Source organism: Gymnogyps californianus, chromosome 13 (genome assembly GCF_018139145.2).
Source record: "Gymnogyps californianus isolate 813 chromosome 13, ASM1813914v2, whole genome shotgun sequence".
Taxonomy (NCBI): Eukaryota; Metazoa; Chordata; class Aves; order Accipitriformes; family Cathartidae; genus Gymnogyps; species Gymnogyps californianus.
The window spans coordinates 822,948-841,235 of NC_059483.1; the positions used below are offsets into that span (position 1 = coordinate 822,948).

The following is an 18,288-nucleotide window of genomic DNA, read 5'->3' on the forward strand; positions in this document are numbered from 1 at the left end:
TTACAATATAGGAAGGATGCTGTTGTGCGGTATCTACAGGTGACAGTGATTCTCCACCTTTTATAAAACACCAGGGCACAAGCGCCTGGTGGTTTGTGATGGTATTGACAGTGTTAATAGGGTCAGCTTGACTTCAGTGCACACTTCTGCTGAGTCCTCAGTCTCACTCTGTGTTGAGAGAGACTCCCTTAATGTATTTTTCTTCCAGACTGCTTTGTACCTGCCCTGTATTAGGCTCATCTGCACTGCTTCCCCAGCTTGCTCATGAATGTCGTTATTCTGATGAGGCTTTTGACACTCTTAAGAAATATGGTATCTTCAGCTCGTCCTTTGTCCCTGTGTAGCCATGTGCAGCAGGCTGTGGCCCAGCCCTTAATGGTGGTAATTGCCACGGTGCTGCTGCTGGGCTGTTCATGGTGATTCTGGGTTGACAGACTCATTCATGCTTTCATATGCGGTTGTTTTGTCTGTACGTGCAGGCAGAGATTTCTTGGAGTCACCGTGCCTTCCTCTCCACAGGTTCAGTGGTGAGGTGGGCTACACCAGCCCCGGTACCATGGGCAAGAACATCTTGGATGAGGAGGAGTATGTGTATGAAGGCTTCAGCTGCACAGCGTAGCTGTAGCAAGCATGGGCTAGCTTTCTGATTGCAGGACTTCTTAGGAAGGACGGATTTGTTTGAGCACAGGGGGTCTGAGGCCCGTCTCCATCATGGCCGCGTTGCCAGTGCTGTCGGCATGTGCAGGCTGCCGAGCCCGGGTGCGCAGCAGACCTGGCTCCCGGCTGGGCGAAGCAGTGGGTGCTCCCTGGGCAGTGTGCACGTGTCTTTAGGTGCTGGGAAGGGAGAAGCCTCTGCGGCTTGCACATGTCCTTCAGGCATGGCTGTCGGCACATGGGGAGACCTGCCCAGGCAGGATGGTGGCAGGGGAGGTCTCTGCTGAAAGGGGCCGTTTCTCTGCAACCAGCACGTCTTGTAGGAAAGCGTTGGTTTGACCAGAGAAAACTGTGTAGGTGAAACGTTTGGAGCAAATCACTTGGCTGCCTCATTTAGAAAATCTATCTCAAAGTGTCTCAGTTGGACAATGTGAAATGTTTTGTTTCAGTTGTATCATTTCTGGAAATTTTGATTCACTTTTGATTAACTTGCCTTCAGTACTAAAAGCAGTACATGGAGAGCAGCGCAGGTTTCTCTCAGTGCTGAGATGGAACATGTCAAAATTAGTTAAGCTCTAATCAAGTGTGAAATGTTTGCTGAAATATCCCCCAAAAGATAGTTTTTCTGACCACCCCTGGCTTCTAGGCGAGTCAGGGTCTCGGGATGCCCCTCGGCAGGGTCTCACCCAGCACAGTCGGGTGGGGGTGAGCTTGCTCTGAGGATGCTGCACGGCTCCCGGGGACTCTTCAGGTCACCTGGCCCGATGCCTGCTGCCGCTCATGGCAATCTCTTTGTTGTCTGCAGCGCAAGTTGGATTAAGACCATCGTAAATATTCAGCATACATGAATGTATTCATGTTGTGCACAGACACTTTGTGTTAATGTTGAATGCAGAACATTTTCTCCAGCACTGTTTAGTGGACTAAATGTGGTACAACAGATCATGTGGCAAATGGGCTCTTTCTGAAATGGAAGTGATAGCTGTATTAATAGTGCAAAGTAGAAAAAAGAAGCAAAACTATCTCCTTTGCAAAGCGTTGAAGGGATTGCCAGGGATATCTCTTCTCCTGTGCCATCCTCCAGAGCACCCAGTTTGGGAAGGGTCTGGTTGGGGGTCTGATTTGGTACGTGTGCTGCTGGATGTCCCTGTGGGGAAGCGCTTGAACGGCTGAAAGAAACTCTGAAAGAGGTTCCTGGAAACGGGAGCAGGGCTGCAGATGGGTTCCCAGCCTGGCTGGGGCAGGGGACCAGCTCTCGCGTTGTCTCTGGCTGACTCGCATGTTTTCACGTCCTTCAGAGCTGTTGCCCCGAGTATCTGCACTGTGTTACTGTAATACTGCTAACTCACCTTTTGCAGACCACACCTTTTTAAAGCATAGGTTTGGAGCAGCGGGCCAGAAAGCGCACTGGGTGTCCCAAGAAGTCGAGGTAGGGCAGAAAAACCAAGCTGTGTAGGGCAGATTGTATACAAAGATCCATATGTACGTGTGTGTTGAGTAAAGCACAGGGCTGTGCCCAGGGTCGGCATCAGAGCATCCATCTCCCCTGCACAGAAAGCCTCTGTCCTGCCCCTGGCAGCTGTGGGAGGCTGGTAAATAAGGATGAAGCTGCAGGAGAGAGCAGCTTGGGGCAAAGAATGGGAATTCCTTGGCTTGATTGAAACCCTCATGTATAATATTTAGACTGGGAGCTTCTGTGTTGGCAGGGATATTTAAGCACCTTTCCTGCACGGAAGAGGCGGCGATGCTGTGGTCAGCCGGTGGGCAGGCAGCCGTGTGTCTGAATGTGGGGTATCTGCCAGGTCGCGCCGCTGTCCCGGTCGGGGCAGCAGCTCTGGGCCAGCACCCGGACTTGCACCGATGACCCCGCGGTGTCCGCCGAAAGGACGTGGCTCCGAGCTGGTGGAGAGTCCGTGGTGCGCCGGTCGCCTCCGTCGCAGAGCTGTGCCGCTGCCCCAGGCGACTGCAGCCCTGGGGAGGGGGAGGCGAGGGGCGGCAGCAGCAGGAGATGCTGCAGCCGGGCGTCCTCCCTGCGGGTCGGTGGGGACGGTGCTCCGTTTCTGGGGAGGGGAGGCAGCCAAGAGGAGCTCTCGCACTTTTCTCTGGGGGCACGACGGATTCTAGCGGATGTACGCAGTGGAGGAAGGCAATGTTAATATGCTGACAGCATTCATTTGAAAATTACATGCCTTTTTGACTTGTTCACTTGACCTTTTTGATTTTTTTTTTTTTTTCTTTCCAATTCCCTAGGAAAGATCAGCACCTGCTTTCCCCTGTGAACTGCTGGTACCTGGTTCTGACACAGACCCGGCGAGAGAGCAGAGATCACGCCACCCTGAACGACATCTTCATGAACAATGTCATTGTTCGGCTCTCACAGATCAGTGAGGATGTCATCAGGCTCTTTAAAAAGGTAACCACAGCAGCGACAGAGAGTTCTGCTCGGTGAGGATCCATCCTTGCATTGTAGTCTAAAATAGAAGCTTATTGTGGACTTCTACACAGCTGTGCCCCCTCCAAAAGTCTAAAGACGTACAAAAAAGCCAACATTGTTAAAAAGCAGAGAAAGGTAACAGGACTTTCTACGAAGTAAGTGTCACATCTTAATGAGAAAACTAGAGAGGAGTTTGAACTCTGGACAGTGAAAAAGTAAAACCATAGTAAGGCAGGCCAAGTAAAATTCTGAGAGACAACTTGCTAAAGACATAAAGCTAACAAAAACTTCTCCAAAATCACAAGAAACAAACCTGCTGCAGCATGTGAAGGGGAATAGATGGGTGAGGTGCAGAAACGCTACGAGGTAACAGCCAAAAGCCAACCGGCTTCTTTAGCTAGGTACTCGTTATGGAAGAGCTTAGACTAGAGATTTTCTTGGTGGGGTGGTGGTGTTACCAACCTGAGGAACCTTATCCAACTGAACTGTCATTAGATGTTGCAGAGCAAATCTGTACAAGGCACTATCACTTACAAGTCCTTCCAGATAATATTTATCCAAGAATTTTAAAAAACCTGAGATACAAAACTGTCAAGTGACTAACACTGAGGTGTGACCTGATGCTTAAACTGGTGTCAGTGCCAGAGAAACGAAAAGTGGAAAACGTGATGACTTTTTTTAAAGACTCTGGAGGGCTTCAGAGAACAGATCAGCCATCTGATGTCAAAAACAGACTTGTTGGGTGAAACTTTAGTAAAGAGCAGAATGACAGGCATGTAGGCAGATGCAGGAGAGGAGTCAGTGTGGCTTTCTGAAGAGAAGAGTCATGCCTCAGAAATCTAGTGGAGGTATTTCCAGGAGCCAGCGCATGTGAATAAGTTGGCACAGTACCTTCAGTGTCTTACAGGCTTTGGAAAAGGTCCCTCGCTAAAGTTTTTGAAGAAAAGAAGCTGTTCAATAGGGAGTGGTTGTTTTCTGGATTAATGACTGGTTAAAAGACAGGGAACAAAAGGAAGGAGAATTTCAGTGGAGCTCCTAATAAATTATTTGGGAAAAGGATGAATAGTAAGATGATAAAGTCTGCTGATGATACAGAATTGTTAATGATAACCAAATTAAAAATGAGCATCAAAGACTTGCAGGAATCTCGCGGTCAGGTGGACCAGGACTCTTCAGTTGAAAATGAGGGGGGCGTGCGTAATGTGGTAAGAGCATGAAGAGTCAGAGCAGTTTGTAGGAAGTGAGTAGGAATGAGGACCTCATCGTGCCTGCTAACGTAAGCCATGGGCGGTCAGCAGGCACTGGGCAGAAGGAGAAGGTAAAAAGGAAAGACTTTTTAACATTGTTAATACTATCTATATTATATCACATTTGCAATATTATGGGTGATGCTACGTGTTTGTTGCCTCACACCATGTTTTTGAAAGCCAGATGTGTAACCTGAGTCCTCAGGCAGTCAGACAGATGTGAGGGAGCGTTCCCTACCGGCAGCTGCCCGGCCCCGCTGCCGGCGCAGCTTCGGGCTCGGGAATCACAGCCCTGCAGCTCGTGACACTGTGAACGTGCTCGGTGTCATCGCTGGCCCTTTTCTTCCGCTTCTGGGCATTTGCTGGTGGCCGCCCTCAGGGATACCGTGGCGGGCTAGATGGACCTTCTGCCTGGCTGCATGGCTCTTATGTTTTTCTTAATTTTTGTGGCTTGTTTTCAACAGGGGTAGCTGGAGAACTGCAGTTAGCGAGCAGGGTGAGCCCGCTGGGATGCTTGCCTCTCCAAACAGGAGACGGGCTCTCAAATCAGTGGTTATCTTGAAATTTTAGCCTGGCTGGAGAGTAAATTTGATGTGATATTTTTATGGCCAGTTTCCTCTAGTTTATAGATCTGACCTAGAAATTAAACCGCAAGGTCAGGTTTGGATTTGCTGATCTGATATGGGACATCATCCCTTTTCCTGTCCTTCTGGCCTCCAGAAATTGGACAGATTTGGGATATATTGGTTAGTTCAGTTCTAAGTCTGTCTTAAAATCTCCCTCCCATTTGCATTTTACTCTGAACCCATTTTTGAGATGTATATTAAGACTGTCCTTCTCCTTACCTTTCCTAGGTCTGTGAATGGCATATCTCACTTTGAACCGTAGGAGAAATCCAGTCAACGCTCAAACAAGGACATAAATAGAGTGTTTGAAGTGTTTTCTTGTAGTAGGTCAATCCTCAGCAAGGACAAGATGATAAAGTATTTCATCCATTCAGCAGAATTACTTCTTTGTGTTTGCTTTTTCTCCGTCTCTCCCTTCCTCCTCTTTTTTGAATTTAAATTTCAACTTTCAAGGCACAACACTTACATTCTATGGAAGTTGTTGCTCCTTGTTTCTGCCTCCCCCATCTTCTGCCAGGAGGGCGAAGTAGCACTGACTCCATCTGCAGCCTGCCGAAGCCAGCGCCTGCTCTCGGTCGAAAGGAGGCTGTACAATGGAGTTGTGGGGATCTGTGATTTCAGTCGCATTTGTCCCTTGAGGTTTAAATTGTAGCAGGACTCACCTGTCCCTGGAAATAATGCTCAGCTAAATCATGGAAAAGGCTTATTTTGTGTCATCATTTGCCCTTAATGTGGATAGGGAGACTTTTGGGGATATTCAGGTTATTTTTTTTCTTAACCTATTGCGCACTGTGCCCAAAAGGGACCTGGGGCTGCGCTTCCCACTACGCAGCCGTGTTTGGTGAGGAGCTGTAGGCACATGTGTGGGAACATGACCATCCTGGTAAAAGGCTTTTTAAGACACCCAGTCCAGCCTTGCAGCTGGTACGACATTGCTCAGAGGAAGTACCTTGCACTATTTTATCCGGTCTGGTTTTGAGTATGATGGGTAAAGTGCTTGAAGCACTCTTGCTGGGGAGACTGTGCTGTACAGGACTGTTGGGCAAATAAACCGGCTTCAGAAGGGTTAAAGGTATCTGCAGTTGTGGTTCAGCTGTTCGCTTTTGTTGTAGATTGCTCTTTGATGGTAAATTAGGGTAACATTTTTTTCCAGAGATGTCACTTCTAATTCCTCCCATCTAGAATTTATTAATGGGTTGTGACATGCTGCGGGTACATGGAGGAACTGGAAGGGTTTGTGCTTTGTGCTTTCATTATGTAAATGTAAACAATCTCAGCAAAGAGGCAGGGACGTAATATCTGGGGTACGAGGATGCGCATAACTAAGAAGCAATTGATCAGTGTGGTGGTAATCTGCCAAGAAAGACGCCGGGTGCTGAGCTGCTTCTCCCCTCGGCTTCCCTGGACGTGCTTGGCAGCGGTGGGGGTCGTTCATCAGTAAATTGGGGCATTGCCTTTTGTTCATCTCCACCAAAGTGTTTTGCCCTCCCGCTGACCAGCAGCGTGTGGTCCCTGGCGTTCGGCCGTGCATCGCTCAGACACGCCTCTCACTGTGGCCGGCCAGGAAGCCTTTTGGCTTACCCAAATCCAAGAGAGAGGGAAAGTAGGAGCTAGTGGGGATTGAGGTTTTTAGTGTTTGAGTTGGAGACATTTAACTGAGCTAACTCCAGGTCTGACCTCGCCTCAGCTGAGGTCAGTGATGGCTTGCACTGGCCTCAGCAGCAGGGCTTACGGGAGGTGTAAGTTGATTATCAAAGATAGAGGAGAAGCTAGATTACGTTTCTTGAATCACTAGCAAATCTGTTTTTGCAGGCTGTGGTCCAAGCTGGGGTCCCTGCTGTGGCTGCAGGGTGACAGGACAGCTTTGCAGGGTGTTTGCGAGCCGCAGTTGCTCCTCTGAATCGCAGCGGTACCTCGAGGCTGGTGGTTCTGCTCCCAGGGGAAGCCGTGCTCTCTCCAGAGCAGAGGAGCTCATGTCGTGGCTGCGGGGTGAGCGGAGAGTTGGTGGCTCTTCTGTGGAGGCTCAGCTAAGGCTGGTGACGCTTGGGTCGGGGAGTTCGCCATCTTCTGCTTGTGGATCACTTCCTTTTTGGCTTAATTAATGGCAACGTTGTTAGCTTTGACAGTGAAGAGGAGGCCCTGTCGGGAGAGTTGCAACCCCTCCTCTCATTGTCCGTTTCTTTTTAATATCACCAGGCATGGTGGAATGGGGAAAAGCAGACTGTGGCCCTTGGGGAGTTGAGTTGAACTGCAAGTTGCAGAAGTCTGCAGGGGACTCAGCAAGGGCTGGCTTCCTGAGACGGTGATGATAGCGTTTGGGGTTTTGATGAGGTTTGGTGGGGTGGAAATGAGATATTTTCAGCAGCCAGGATTTTAAACTCCTCCCTGAAAATTTTAACACAGAATCAAAGAGAATTTACAACACCAGATGTTACGTTGGTAAATCAATGTACATCACTGAAATCAGTGGACCCACTTTGGTTGTCCATAGGTACTGCAGGCAACATATATCCAGCGTCTGAGCCCATTGTTTGGCTCAGCATACCCAAAAAGGAGAAACTCTTATGTATTTAGGGAAATAGCATGTTACCTGTGAAACATTATTTACCGAAAGTATATATGTTTGGGGGGGGAGGAGAGGTTGTTAGTAAAGTGGTCCTGATACACAGAAATAGTTTGGAATCCCAGGAGAACAGAAAACTAGAATAAGTTGAAAAAAAACACTATTGGAAATAAAAAAATGAAACTGTAGACCCTAAGTCATAGTTAGAAAAACCCTAGCAAAGCCAAGAAAGGAAATGGGTAAAGCTTATGCTGAAAAATCAAAAAAAGAGATGGGGATTGAATTCCTGAAATTGGCAGATAGAGGAATTAAATACAGAAGCAACAACTTTTAAATAAGAAGTGTGTGTTTGTATAAAATGTATGCAACTGCCTTTAATGCACACATACATATATGTATGTGCATATTGCGTATATTTTTGTGACCATGTGTGCTACTAAGTAATTTGGTAGTAAAGTGGTGCGTAGAATCATATGTAGACAAATGTTAAGTGATGCACATAAGGAAACGCAGCTTTCCAACTTGGGTGCATAAGACTGGGCTCTGCACTAAATTTGGGCTGGGATGGTGGGGTTAAAGCATCAGGCTCTGAGTGTGCCAGCTCAGCGCTCGCTAGCAGTCAAAAAAGAAATCAAAAGTTAGGAATTGTTGGGAACAGAGCAGAAAACATCGTTAATCCCCTGCAAATCCATGGCATGCTCGCATCTCAGATCCTGTGGTTTTTCTTTCCGCTCCTTCCCTCCCAACACATACACGCTGCCGCTGTGCTTGGTGGCATCAAGTGACAGAGTGCCTCTGTGTTGAGACACTTGCATCAATACTTAACGAGGCACGCTCGGTTGGGATGGGGTCAGGCAGCAGCAACGGGTTTGCGGTGTGAGGGTGAACGAGTGGGAGCCCAGCGCGGTGGGTGACACAAGGCGTCTGGCTGGCGGGACCTGGCCCCTGGGTCGGGGCGCAGAAGGCGTCCTCTGGGGACGGGAGCTGACGGGGTTGCATTGCTCTGTGACGCTGCCACGTCCCCCAGGATTGTCACGGGTAGCACGGATTTGGGAACAGAGGCTTGGAGAACTCTGAAGAGAAGAAACCTGCCTGTCTGCAGGAGAGTCTGTAGACGGTCTTGGCATTGCTTGTGTTTAAGCACAGTGACAGATGTCAGTTAAGCAGTCCACAGCCCTTTTGTTGGCCTTTCAGGTATTTTTGAATCGCATCCAAAGGAATCCCACTTATAACTGTGGAAACTTGTCTCCTTCTTGAATACCTGCAGAAAAAATGTACTGAACTGTGGGATTCATCCAAAGGTGGTCTTGAGGCAAAGCGCAGAGATGCTTGTAATTGATATTTGTAAAGGCAGGAACCATTTATAAAATGTGAGTTGAATCTGGATTTGGACTTTGATAGTTCTTTTGTTACAAAATGGGCAGTTGTTCCCATCCAGTGGTTTGTTTTCTTTCTTCCCCTTCCTTTTCTGCCCTTCCCAGATGTGGAATATAGGAATTCCTGTCTTCAGTGATCTGGCTCTGTGAGGGTATGATTTGTCTCGCCCTCTGAACTCAAGTTGTTCAGCTGAACCCCTGCGCACTGAAGCTATGTAATTTTACACAGCTATAATCCAACACCCCCCACTTGTATTTTATCCCAGCAGTTAAACAGTGCATCTTTCTTCTCCTGGCAATGCTTCAGAATCTGGTATTTAACATATTGCTATAATCAAGGGCTCCAACTGCACCCCATCGGTGTGGATGATGTGAGGGCAGGAATAGCAGCGTAGATGGGGTGTTTTCCTGACACCTGGCCCTGCTTCTGTGACCCTCTAATCTGAAGTCACGATATATATGGCAGTTTTCATAGTGGGAGTTTGCTGGAGCCTAGAGACCCAAGACCAACGTCTTTCATTAGTGATACTGAGGCTGGGGGCTGTGCTGCTGATGGCTGTTACAGTGAAGGAGGAGCCCACAGGGATATTAAATGTGTCCCAACATTTTTATAAAAAGACGCAGTAATGATATCATTTACTTGTTGCACCGACTAGTTATAGTTGCAGTGACAAAGGGCAATTGTCCTCTAGTGGGTATGGCTTCTTGCTGCACAGAAACTACTGTTCTCCAAAGCAGGGTAATAGATTTCTGCAGAGAGATTTTTCGAGTCGGGCACAATGTCATCTGGAGACCAGGAGCTGTGCATCCAGGCTGAAAGAGAAACACAGATCTTTGCCACAGAAATGCCGTGGTGTCACTGGTTAGATAGTAGCGGGTGCCTTTGGGGTGCATGGTCAGCATGGTTAGAAATGGGCCAAGAAATCCTCGTGTCTCCTGCTTTGAATCTCTCAGTACAAGACTTGAAAGATGGGGTGCGTCTTCTTCACCTTCAGACTTCTGCCGTGTATTGGAGTTGGTTCTCTGGATTCATGTGGAGAGATAGGCACGTCTGAAATGCCCCCTGGTCTGTGCTAATGCCTGCCTTGGGATGGGGTGAGTTTCGGCTGTCCTGGTTCTTTGTAGCACGCATGGGTAGCCCAGCGGCAGGCGTGACATTGCAGACGCCAGCACTGGGGCCAGCGAAGGCCATGAAAACCTTTGCTGTTTCTCGCCTTTTGTTTACCTCGGCATGCCAGGTCTCGCAGTTGATGCCCAAGATGTTTTCCATCAGAAAAGCATCCCCAAGCGCTGGAGTGGCAGACCAAGCCAGAGGAGGCTTTCTGAGCTGAGACTGCTTTGAAGAGCCCAGGGGCTGAATGCAGTTCAGAGCGACTCTGGGTGGCTTCGTTTCAGCGGTGGCTCAGCCTGCAGCTCCTCCTTGCAGTCTCCCCTGGTGTCACATATGGCTTGAATGGCGGGTGGTTTGGGAGGGGGGGTGCAGAGCTGCAGGAACTCTGGCGTGGAAATTGGGTTTGACGACTCAGCTCTTCCTGGTTCTTCAGTACGGCTGCCACCGGGACTGGCTCTGGAGGTGGGCTGGGGTTTGAGGGATTTCCCCTGCTCGCTGCCAGCCCTTGACGCTGACACTGAGGTAGATGTGGTAAGGTGAGCTTGGGTTGCAAGTGTGAAACGCAGGGAGCGTGTGGCCTCTGTGGTATTGTCTCCTCTTTCCCAGCAGAAGCTTTCCTGGGAAACGTAGGACTTGGAGATGTAGTGCTGCTCCCTTGGGTGAGGAGTGGTGTCCCATCAGCGAGTACGCAGAGCTGCGCAGATATTTAAGGGTATCATGGAGCTCCTGTAAAGCGGTGCTGTGGTGGGGACCTGCGGGTAGGTCGGGAGCTCTGCAGCAGCGCGGGGACCAGTGTCCTCTGTCCGAGCATCCCTGGCCTGCAGCTTAGCCTGTGCAATTGAAATGAACAGCCGGCCTCCCTGCCTGCTCCAGCAGACAGGCAAGCCCTGCTAATGAGGAAAGTAGAGGAAGAAAACTCAATTGGGCAAATTTCCCTGGAGCTTCCACTGTGAGTCACGTTCCTGGCGCAGGAAGAGATTATCAAGGCAAATGTGTTAATGTTGCTAATAGGCAGGCAATAAATGGAGATGCTAAGATATGTCACTGCGGAGATCTGACTTGATCTGTTGTCGGAGTGAGTCTCCGTCACCATGAAATCTCACAGCACGTCCTTCTGGCAGAGGCAAACCCTGGGTGAGGGACGCGTCGCTGGCCCCCTCGACCAGGCAGGTGTTTTCTCCCCTTTTACCTCCTGCTGTGGCAGCAGGAAAGAAGTTTGCTGCTTCTTCCAAGTATGGAATACAGGAAATTATACATTTGAGACAGAGCATTGCTATGTCCGAAATAACTGTGCTGCGTTATTCCCCAGTGTGAGATTTAATTATGTTCCGTGACAGTGAATTTAATTACGCCCCATACTGCAGTGTCCTGGATGGAGATTTAATGAAGAAGTGGTGTCTGTCTGGAAGGGAGTTCTTTTCTTTGTCTTTAAAATAAGCATTCTTCGTTGCCAGTAGTCCGTGTTGCTGCTTCCCCTCACTTTGCCTGCAGCGGGAGGAATTTTAATCAACCTGCTAAACTGAAGCCATTGCTATCCCAGCAAGCAACTATGTTTTTTAGTAGGAGTGGAAGGCATAAAGCAAGCGGCTAAATTGCAGTTTGGGTTTTGCGGATGGTACCAGGGAATTGGAATGATGTTTTGGCGTTGTCTCCCATAAACACACAAATGTAGCTTCTCTGTTATAAAAAGGGGAGGCAGCGAACTGAGGAGAGGCGAGTCCTTCAGCTTCTCGCCTGCCTGCGTTTGGAAGCGGCGCCAGCATCACGAGGTTGGACACTGCCCTCTTGGATCCTGGGAGACTTTTGACGATGCCGGACACCGCTTTGGTCTCCAGCAACAGGTTGCAGGGCGTTTGGTGTGCAGTGTCTGTAAGCAAATGGGTCTTTAAATGTAGTACCCAGCTGTGGTCCCCCCATGTCAGTGTGACTCATGGGAACGACGCACTGCTGACAGCTGAGCCATTTTTTGTTGCTCTATTGAGGAGTCTAAAGTTAGGTTTGAAAATTACGGCTTTGTGGACTTCCCCTCCACCGCACAGGAAATCTGGGGCAGAGGCAAGAGCTGCAGCTGAGTGTGGGCCATTGCTCCCACCACAAGCCCGTCCTCCTCTGTTTGCTTTGGGAAGGCTCAGTTTGGGGCCCGGGCTTTGCCCATGACAGCAGGGTCAGCCGGAGGGGTTACATGCGACTCTGAACTCCTGCAGGCTTGGGGTCTCTGGGGTCGAGACCCCCATTTGTAGACTCTGACTTAACTCATATTCTGGAGGTATCTGGGTGGATGCATGCTTTTTAATAGCTCTGTTGCTTATTAGCAAGCCACAGTGAGATTTTTTGAGATCAGCTAGTGACTGCTGGTGTCGGCGGAGAGGGGAGAGGGACTGGGGTTTCCAGCAGACGAGGTTTCCAGATGGCTGGGGGTACTTAGCACCTTCTGGTAATTGGCATCTTCTTGGCACCTCGTGCATGTAAGAATGGGAGCAGCGAGCATCAGTTGCGCTTCTGAAGATGGGACTCTTCCAAATACCCTGACGCTAATTCACAGATAAACTATAATTACTGGATGGTCACTGAATAAGGAGTGCTTTTACTCTTTAGATTCCTTGCTTCACTCTTTGCATTCAATTCTAAATTTTAATAATCTAAGGTTAAACTTTTCAAGTATGTAGGTTGTCCAGTTAGCTTTAATTAGAAGACCTCTCTGTCGTGGGCTTCTTTAGCCACCCAGCCAAGAAGCTGATGGGATGTTGTTTTCCCTGACTGTATGCACAAAACCACATGGACTTATTTGAGGAAGTCTGAAAGAAACTGCTTGCTTTTTTGGTTTGGGTTTTTTTGGGGGGGCAGGGAGAGGGGTGTCTATACTTGGTTTAAACACATCTTCAAGCTATAATAAATGTTTTCTAGCCAAGAAGATTCCACAGAGAGATTTGGGGTGTAATTACAAGGGAGGCAGGAAAGCAGTGCATGCACATCTACAGTAGCATCCAACTACTGGATTTCTGAGTAGGAGTTGGCTTGATCTGCAGCCAAGCTTAAATGTTCAGCAGCTCCCCAGGTTGTGGCCTCTCCCATGAAATGCCATGTTCATGCTGTAGGAGGTAGGCGACTGGATCTGCTTCGTCCTGCCTGGCAAGAAAATTGAAAATACAAACTGATAATAGGATTTCAGCAGACAGCGGGGTGGAGGGAGGAAGATGCCATGAGTTTTTACACTCGCAGTGAGCTTTCTCCTAAGCTTGCTGAACTTTGGCTGTTGCGGTTGTGAAATTGGAAACTTTATTATATAACTGTGGTGTAGCTATTTCGTAATAAAATGCCCTTTTTGAGAGATACTTTGGTTCACTCGGGTCAGAATAGTGAAAATGAGCTACTGAAGACAAATTGGGGAGGGTGGGTCATGGTCAAGGTAAACCTAAAACCTGAAATGCTCGGGCTAGGAAGCCCTGATAATCTTTCTGCTGAAATATCAAAGTTGATTGGAAATTGCAAGTCCAGCAGCAGATGTCTTTAATGAATCTGTCAAATCAAGATAGATTGACGGGTGATACTGTATGACTGGAGAATGCAAATCTAAGCAATTTGTGTACCCACAAATGTTTATTGCATAATTTAAGTTATACAGGGGAGTTAATGTTGCACTAACACACAGCCAGCTCAGTGTGGTGAATGCAACAGCCACTTATCCACATCCAGTAATGCAGGTTTTCTTGAAAAATGAGTGAAGTCGAGCTATAAAACGCTTCTGGCTACAGAGCAGGCCCAGCTTTTGTGCACTCTGCCAGTCTTAACGTGAAACAAGTCCCCAAAATGGGGGAGGGCGTTACGTGTTAGATCCACACAGTGAGTTGAGTGCGGACTGGAGGTAAATACTGCGGTGGAAGGGCAAAGCGATATTGTCTATAATTCCAGATTCATCCCTGTGTGTTTGCAGGATAAATAAATTAAATTGTGTGATGTTCCTCATCGTGGTCTCTGAAACCCAGGTTGGGTCATCCGTGGACAAACATCGACCTCAAACGAAAATGCAGCAATTCTGAAATAGCATGAGGATTTGCTGTACTGTATGTGTTCATGTTTATAATCGCGCATTTTATTTTGTTAAGGATTTGTAGAAAATTAAAGGAAATCAAAATGCCAGTTTACTTTTAAACTTCACTGTCACAGGCAGATTGGAAGAGGAGGCCATCTGTATTTTGGTTTTAATGTTTAGAAATGGAAAAAATGGAGCCCTGATGTGGATTGGCAGCCCTGTTGATGCTGTCTTTTCAGCTCCCAGAGCAGGAAGGGTCTTAGACAGGATTTCTCAAGTGGTGTAAATAAGGCCTCTGGGGCATTTCTCACGGTGTGGGGCTGTTTTGTGTTTTAAAATAATATCTAGAATTAAAATGTACATGGCTTTAACTCCACTGCAGAGCAAAGAACGGCAAGTCTGGTGTTTGGCAGGGGAGCCAGGAGAGGGCAGATCTCCGAGGGGGCAGAAGGTATTTAAGACGGGCATTACCTGAAGCCAGTTGTGCTGCCGAGGTCCACCCGCTCCATTGTCAGCTGAGACGAGGAAAGAAGAATCCTGCAGGCCTGCCAGAGGCTGCTGTGATTTTGTTCTCCGTGGGATGGGTGCGAAACCCTTTGCTGGGGATTAAGAGGATCCGCTTGTTCACAGCCCTTCCATCCCTGTGCCCAAGTACTTCTGGCTTGGTCAGGATGAGGTTGCTCACTTGACTTTAAGAAAAGAGGAGAAGAACAATTCACTGCTTCCCTGTCCTACCAGCTCGCCAGTGTCTCCAGACTGTTCCTTCTGCTGGTGCTGTGGAGTCCTGTACCACTACTGTGGCAGCATTGGAGACCTTCAGCGTACCTTTGATCAGCTAGTCAGGGAGAAAAACCTGTCACCTCATTTTGAACTGGGCATTTGTAGGGATCCCATTCCCCCTTTCCACACCTCCTGTCTATCTCCGGAGTTTGACGCCCTTTGAGTGGCGTGAGCTCCTCTGGAGCCATGGCGTGCTGGGAGTGTTTGGAGTGAGGGCTGAGCATCTGTATGCTGCTGCCAGTGCTGCCAGCGCTCGACGTGCACAGGGCCTTGAGGGCAATGCGCTTCTGCTGCTGACCACAGCTGGGGACGTGCTTCTGACAGGGTACTGCTATCACAGTGCTGCCCACAGTGTGAGCAGACAGCTCTTGCGAATGCGGCTTGGAGAAAAGGGTTAAGATGCACATGCATGGAGTATTTGGAAGTCATACAATCTTACTCTTCCCTCCACAATGTATTTTCCTTTCAGAAATGCATGTTGTGAGCGTAAGAGTCTCAACTCTTCTTCTTTTTGTCTTACAGAGTAAGGAGATTGGCTTACAGATGCATGAAGAACTCCTGAAAGTCACCAACGAGCTTTACACGGTGAGTAATGAGCTGATCCTACCCATGCCTAGCCTGTGCAGCGAGGGGAATGTAGGCAATGTAACTTGTTAGAACAAAATGTCTGTTCAATGTTGCAGTGACTTGAGGAGGCTCTCTCCCCCTCCTGCCATCCTGCGGTACAGCCCGTTCGTTCCTCTTGCATTTGTTAGAAACGTTTCACTCTTCACTGGTTTTGACAGCAGCAGAGGAGGATTTCCCAGCGGTCCTACCGTGAAGGGTTTCTGCGGCCGCATCAGGCAGCGGATCATGCCACATAACTGTTTCACTTAAGCGTAAATGGAGATGTTCTGGGCATGATCCGGTGTGATCCCTGGTGTCCGTAATGCTCTCACCTGCCGGGCCTTCTACACCGTGTTGCCTTTAGGCCCATTTCAATTTTCACTCGGTTGGTGATTTCTGCCAGGCGCTAATGGCTCAGAAGTCGTGGTCTGAGTCAGCAGTGCCAGTTTGTGGCTGAAACCTGACCTGCTCATGTGAGTCTGGTGGCCTGTGGATGATGGCTGAACATGACCTTCTGCTGGGGAATGCATAAAACTTTTAGCTCCTGTGTGCTCAGCTTCATCTCCCTGCTTCGAGGAGCACTTTGGTTGTGGAGCTGTCTCTGTGCCTCCAGGTGAAATTGTATGCTGTTATTCGGGACATTGCTCTTCAAGCAGGTTTTCATAGTCGGGCAGTAAAAGTCTTTGTGTTGCTTCTGTCTCTTGCCCTGTAGCAATTGGGTTTTTTTGTTGTTGTTGTTTTATTTGTGGTTTAGGATCAACAAAGCAATATAAAGTCTGTCTTGTGTTGGAAAATTGAGATGATATATTTGCCGTCTTTGGTTGTATCTGTTACTGGTACATAAATAACACTGCAGTAGGTTTATTCCTAAACAATCATTTTATTCCATCTTTCTGAAAAATAGGCCTAAACGACTGAGCATGAATGATACTATTTGAAATTTCTGCCATAAATCTTCTCTTAACAGGTTTGTTTCTGCACAGGTTGTTGAAGGATTCAGTTTTTGTGAGACCTGCAGTGTGGGTGGACAGCCAGGTTGGATTAAAAAGCCTGTGTGAGATTTGGGAGTGCGTTGTTGGTGGTTGAATGTCGCAAGCTGTGTTAGTGATGGTGACTAATTAAGATTAATTACAACAGCAGCATGACAGATGCAAAACAAGGAAAGACTAACAAGGGCTGGGCTGACCTTAATACCTGTGGACCAGTGTACTCAACCCAGACATGGGACAGGAGCATCACCCGAGGGACATGGTTAGGTCAGTTTGAGGAGGAGAAGCGTGCTGAGGTCTGAAGTGCTTGCAGTTGGCCAAGGAAGAGCAGAGAGTAATTTTGCTCCCGCTGAGTCTGCAGCAAAACTCGTCTTCACTGGAGCTGAGATTTCCCCCTGTTCACTGCTTTGCTCCCACATGCTGAGCAGAATGTGTTTGAATGGTGAAACAGACTGGAACGGCTGGAAGAGCTTTGTGTTTTCTTTGAACTGACCTTGCTGCTAAGATAACAAACCGACTGTGTCATCTGGCTGGGAAGGAGCAGAGTAGAGACACGCTTATTTCAGAAATGATGATGAAACATGAAGAAAAAGCAGGCCCTGTTGGGCAAACTGGATCATCTTAAATCTGGGCAGTGCAAACCAGCTCTCCTCCAGTCAGTAGTTTCTGTCCTTGAGGCATCAGGTGAAACAGGCTTAATTGCATACTTGGCTTGCAGGTTGATCCAGCGTGCTGGTGGTGTTTTGGGACATCTTCAGGACTGACCTGGAGCTGGCGTGTTCACTGCAACATGTTGGGTACCCAAGTGCAGCACATTCAATAACCGTGGCTGCTGACAAAATCAGATACAGAATAAGGACTCCTGGCTCAAAGGACACCAAGCTGCTTCTTGTAAAATGTCATTTGTCTGCTGTCAACGCAAGGAAGTTGTTTAACTTGCCTATGGCCAAGCCTTGTGTCCATAGTACATCTGTGCCCTGGCTAGGCTGCTTTTCAAGCCTTTCGGAGGGGAATTCTGTGCACTGTGTAGAAACTATATAATTTTTTACAGGCTTCTCAGGCATTCACTGTCTCAAACTTAAGCCAAAATAACTAAATTGATTTTAATTCAGTCTTGTTGCTGTTCTGATGCAAGTCACCCTGTGGACTCTCTGTGTGGAAAGAACTAAACCCAAAAACCATGCTGATTTTAATTAAAAAGGAAGTACATGACTTTCGTTCTGAAGTAGGAATTGCTTGTGAGCAGTTTTGCACAAAAATAATTTAGCAGTGAATTAAAGCCAGCTTCATTCTTTTGATTCCTGGTTACAGACTCCAGCAGACAGATATCAAGTTAGAGTCTGTAAAGGTTGGAGGTTCTTTGTTCCTCTGCTCACAGGTCCCTTTCTGTATTGTATGCATTCCTATCTGAAGAAGTCAGGCCAAAATATTAGGGTAAGAAAAACAGTAACCCCAGGGCACCGTTCTGGTAGTGTTTTCTGTAAGCTCCAGCAATGATGTGCGATTTGGTGTATGGCCCTAACAATGGGCTATTTGATGTATGGGCTTCGTTTGCTGTAATGCAGGGACACGGCTATAGCTGAAGGCAGCGCGTTGAAGTCCATAGAAGTACTGTGGTGTGAACTGGTGCGATTCTTTGTCACAAGGTATTATGGAAGAAGATTAGTAACTGTGAAATGAATTGTATTAATTAGAATAATATCTACAGATACATTACCCAGGTTACAAATAATAATAGTCATCATTCCCTGCGTAGCAGGACGTGAATTGACTGGAGGAAATTTTGCCTTTCCATTGGGAGTGCTGTGATGGGGAGGCCATACCTCCGTGGTTAGTGGGTGTTTTCTGCGAGTGTCACGCTGTAGAAATTGT

General features: G+C 47.9%; 1 protein-coding gene across 5 annotated transcripts in view; it reads left to right on the forward strand.

The window, feature by feature from the left end:
* SRGAP3 (SLIT-ROBO Rho GTPase activating protein 3) overlaps window positions 1-18,288 on the forward strand; it is a 129,509-nt gene that overhangs the window by 66,737 nt on the left and 44,484 nt on the right. For all 5 annotated transcript variants that reach the window (XM_050904697.1, XM_050904699.1, XM_050904698.1 and 2 more), the window contains exons 3-4: window positions 2,905-3,067; window positions 15,344-15,406. In XM_050904697.1, coding sequence (XP_050760654.1) covers window positions 2,905-3,067; window positions 15,344-15,406 — 226 coding nt within the window. The remainder of the gene's footprint in view (window positions 1-2,904; window positions 3,068-15,343; window positions 15,407-18,288) is intronic.